Source organism: Octopus bimaculoides, chromosome 4 (assembly GCF_001194135.2).
Source record: "Octopus bimaculoides isolate UCB-OBI-ISO-001 chromosome 4, ASM119413v2, whole genome shotgun sequence".
Classification (NCBI taxonomy): domain Eukaryota; kingdom Metazoa; phylum Mollusca; class Cephalopoda; order Octopoda; family Octopodidae; genus Octopus; species Octopus bimaculoides.
The window spans coordinates 80077071-80081745 of NC_068984.1; the positions used below are offsets into that span (position 1 = coordinate 80077071).

At 32.2% G+C, this 4675-nt stretch overlaps 1 protein-coding gene across 2 annotated transcripts in view; it reads left to right on the top strand.

The window, feature by feature from the left end:
- The window catches only part of LOC106883964 (beta-1,4-N-acetylgalactosaminyltransferase bre-4), a 1180207-nt gene that overhangs the window by 981022 nt on the left and 194510 nt on the right, over positions 1 to 4675 (top strand). For both annotated transcript variants that reach the window (XM_052967162.1, XM_052967161.1), the window contains exon 4: positions 4337 to 4459. In XM_052967162.1, coding sequence (XP_052823122.1) covers positions 4337 to 4459 — 123 coding nt within the window. The remainder of the gene's footprint in view (positions 1 to 4336; positions 4460 to 4675) is intronic.

Below are 4675 nucleotides of genomic sequence, written 5' to 3' on the forward strand. Positions count from 1 at the left end.
ACACATATAATTGTGTGTGTGTGTGTGTGTGTGTATATATGTATATATATATATATATATATATATATTTACATATATACACTTATGCACTCATACAAGTGCATACGTATGATAATTTTTTCTCTGATGTTATGGATAAACTGTTATACCAAGTTCATACACCACTTCCTTAAGTTTCTATGTGAATTAAGCATTTTTTTCATTTCTCTTGGAAAATCGTTTTTTTAAAATTTTATTTATTTATTTTTTGCTAAAATCCACTGTCTGAGGAAAGAGTTGAATGTGCTTTTCAGTGACTGTAAATCTTTTGCTCCACCTCAACATGTAGATTTTGATTCCTCATAGCAATTTTAATATCTTTAACTCTTCTTTACTTTTAGTTTCTTGCTTTTCGTTGACTTTAACGTCAGTAATACAACTGGAAAGAAAATGGTGATAAATTATCATTCCATCTAGAAAATGGAAGGGAAAAGTTTTCTTTCTGCTTGAATATGATGAAAACAGTAGGTAAATAGCAGCATAAGAGGTTCTGATGGGGGTTACTAGGAACATTTAATTTGGTTTCCTTGTTGAAAATATTTAGTGACAATAATTCATAAATTTAGAAAGCCATTTTAGTCTTTTATTGGTTCCATACTGAGAACCTGCCTTCAAGGATGAAGGAAAATATTTTTTCCTCCACAGGAAGCAATATTTATTTTTGTGTCATTTAAATTAAAATTATTACAAAATTCACATGCGAATATTTACTTCCCAATCTGAAGGAAGCCTCTTGCTGCATACGTTGGTGTGCATGAGTGTATAGATGCTCATCAACCACCCATCTAAGTGCATGTGTGTGATTGCCATTTTACAGTGTTAAATCTTATATTACCATTTTCTTTTACAATCAATAACTTCTACGTAAATAAGGCTCTATTCTCAGAATTCTATCTGTACTCTAAGCAATATCCTTAACTTAAATACAGTTATCAATTGAATACTCCAAATTTGATGTTAATTTCAGGATTTTCCTGTCATAAATCTGGTCCTTAACATTGACATTTTTACATAGACCTGTCATATTATTCTTTCAGATTTCATACTACCATATCTTTAATTTGATTTCAGAATTTCTTGAAGTAAAAGTATATAAACACAACTAAAAGCTAAAAGACATCTGCATGATATCGAGATAAATTTTATTTCATATTTTCCAAATAAAAATATCAAATTCAATATTGTTGTTCTTCTCGTATACTGACAAATGTTTTAGGAAGATATTTCTGCCTGTTTTTCTCATGTTATTTTCATTCTTTTTCCTTTCTGTCTTTCTCTCTCTTTATAAACTGATTAATCACAAGCAAACTTTCAAATATTTTTCTTATTTTTATATATGCGCTGTACCTGTGTGCATATATGTGTGATATCACAACACATGCATGTGTATTAACACATCAGTATGTTATAATATGTATATGTGTATTACCATATACACATATCATAACATACACGAGTATTATAATGCAACACATTTGTGTGAAAATTATATTTGCTAGCTAAGAAAAATGAGATGTTAAACAGTAAAGAAAGGAAAAGTGATAACACACACACATACACATACACACTGAAACACAGACACACACACACATACATACACACACATGCACACACACAGACGCGCACAAACACACACACATATGCACCAATGCATTCTTTTTCCATATATTCTAAATAGTTAATGTGATTCATTATCCATATGTTGTGAGATCAAATCTTGCTATGGTATATTTTTATTCCCATAAGCATTATTAATCTCTTCATTTAGCTCTCAAAACATAGCAGGAATTTATAACTGACACTATAGCATTTTTTGTGACTAGCTTGCTAGAAAATACGATAATTAGGCAAATAAACATACCATGCTCTAAGATTTTAGGAAAATGCTTTGAGCTATTCTGATGCTGTTGTTGTTGTTGTTGTTGTTGTTGTGTAGCATCCCTACCCCCTCCATGTACATATCAATCAATGTGGAATGTTAAAACGAATAATATTGCATCAAAAAGATTATGAAACAACTGTAATCATATGAAAATAATACCTCCTCAATTATATGATTGTTCTTTAATCCTCATGAAAATATTTACTGCTTGAATATCCTGGATTTTCAGCTGCATCGACATGTTATCTTACATTGTAATTTAATTACTCTGTGAACTGATAGCTGATTCCTAGCAGAAGTGTTTATTGTGAGACCTACTTGATTCTCTGAATCCAATTCTCTACCTTATATGTGTATGCACACATACCTTTTTCTTTTCTTTTATTTCTGTCATTCATTGGAGCGCAGCTATGCTCAAGCAGTACCTTGAAGACTTTAACCAAACAAATCACCCCAGGACTTACTACTTTTAAAGAGCTTACTCAATCATCCCTTTTGTCAAACTGCTAAGTTACAAGGATGTAAAAACGTATGTTCACTGTGTCACATAGTGGGATTGAACCCAAAATCATATGCATGGGAAGAAAACTTCTTAACCATAAAGCCACAACTGCACCTATAATTCTTGTGTGTGTATACACTTGTATATGAATGTATACATATGTATATGTACATATGTATGTATACTATATTATTCATTAAAACTGTCTGACGAACCAGAATGGGAAACTCTGAGTAATAGTTCTATGAATATTTTACAACTTTTACAATAAAGCATATTACTCTACCCTTGGTATTTGAGTACTATTTTTTCCACATTGTTTGCACTTAAGTGCCTACTTGTGTGTATACATATGTAAAATATATATTGATGTGTATTTCCTTCCTGTATATTTCTTGAACTGAACAATTTTACCACCACTGGAACTTTATACTTCTTGGAATCTACCATCATGGATTTTACTGCACACGATTGTGAGCCGAATAGCTTAACCACTAAGTCATGCACCTTCACAGCATATGTATAAAAATAGGATAAAACATTGGAATTTATCACATTTTGTCTTTTATGTTTTATTTGTTCCACTCGTTAGATTGCAGCCATGCTGGAGCACTGCCTTGAAGGGTTTTACTTGAATAAGTCAACCCCAGTACTTATTCATCATCATCATCATCGTCGTTTAATGTCCGCTTTCCATGCTAGCATGGGTTGGACGATTTGACTGAGGACTGGTGAAACCAGATGGCTATACCAGGCTCCAATCTGATTTGGCAGAGTTTCTACAGCTGCCCTTCCTAATGCCAACTACTCCGAGTGTGTAGTGGGTGCTTTTACGTGCCACCAGCACGAAGGTCAGTCAGGCGGTACTAGCAACGGCCACGTTTAAAATGGTGTATTTTACGTGCCACCCGCACAGGAGCCAGTTTGGCTCCATTGGACTCTTTTGACAAACTGCTAAGTTACATGGTTGTAAAGAAATCGACACCAGTTTTCGAGTGTGTGGGAACAAATAAAACCACCCATCTACAGAATTTAAGCCCAAGGCTTATTTTGGCCTAGAGCTATAAACATTGTGTAACAATTTTTTTTTTTGTCTTTGTCTTTGGTTAGTAAATGTTATTTCCTATTTGCTTCTATCTAGAAATCAAAGGAAATGGCTACTATTCCCTTCAAACTTTGTTTTTGTGGTCTAGACATCAATGTTTTGAAACTGATCTATTTTCCATTCTATTTCAGACAGATTCAATATTGAGTTGTTGAAACAGAAATATCAATATAGCAAATATTCTGCTCATATCACAGATTTGTTTGTCAGTTGCTTGTCCTTAACCACTTGAGTATGTCCCTCAGTGGCATAGAATTTGTGCATCTGTAATTATGATCAGTAGTGGGGGAGCATCATAGTCATGTGTTGGGAGGAATTCTCTGGGGTTTGAATTAGTGCAACGAAAGGAAATATAAGCCATTTTTTTCATGCTTTCAAGGAGTAAGCATACAGAAAATAACAGTTGCTACCCAAGGACAAAAATCGTTTTACACATTGTAATAGAAAACACTTTGTCCAAGGTGTTTTGCACAGCGAAATTGAACCCCAAATCACATGGTTGTAAAGTAAGATTCTTAACCATATCGCCACGCCTTATTGAAATTTAGCACACAATTAAAAAGAAACCCACTTTTGCTGAAGTTAATAGATATACATCCATGCATCCTATAATCATCATAAGTAAACTCTGATATACAGATGTAGAAATATTTTGTATGTCTATTGCTATTAGTTTATACATGTCCCCAAGTAGAATATCTAACAAAACCTGTAATTCTATGTTTCTCTATTAAAATAAAATTCCAGATTTTAACATCAATCTTGCTCTATTTAGTAATATACTTGATTTTGTTTTTTCTATTTCCAGGCTAGCATACTCAATATTAGTTGGTGGTGTTCTGAATTTCAAAGTCGAACATTTTCAAATAGTGAATGGATATTCAAATTTGTACTGGGGCTGGGGAGCAGAAGATGATGACATGGCTTACAGGTAAGAAGACTTTTTAAAAATCATTTTTGTGTTTCTACTTTGATATGCTTTTTGCCTTTTTTATATATATATATATATATATATATATATATATAAAAACACACATACATATATATATATATATAGATATATATATACATACATACATACATATACATATATATATATCAACACACATACATACATATATATATATATATATATATATATATATAT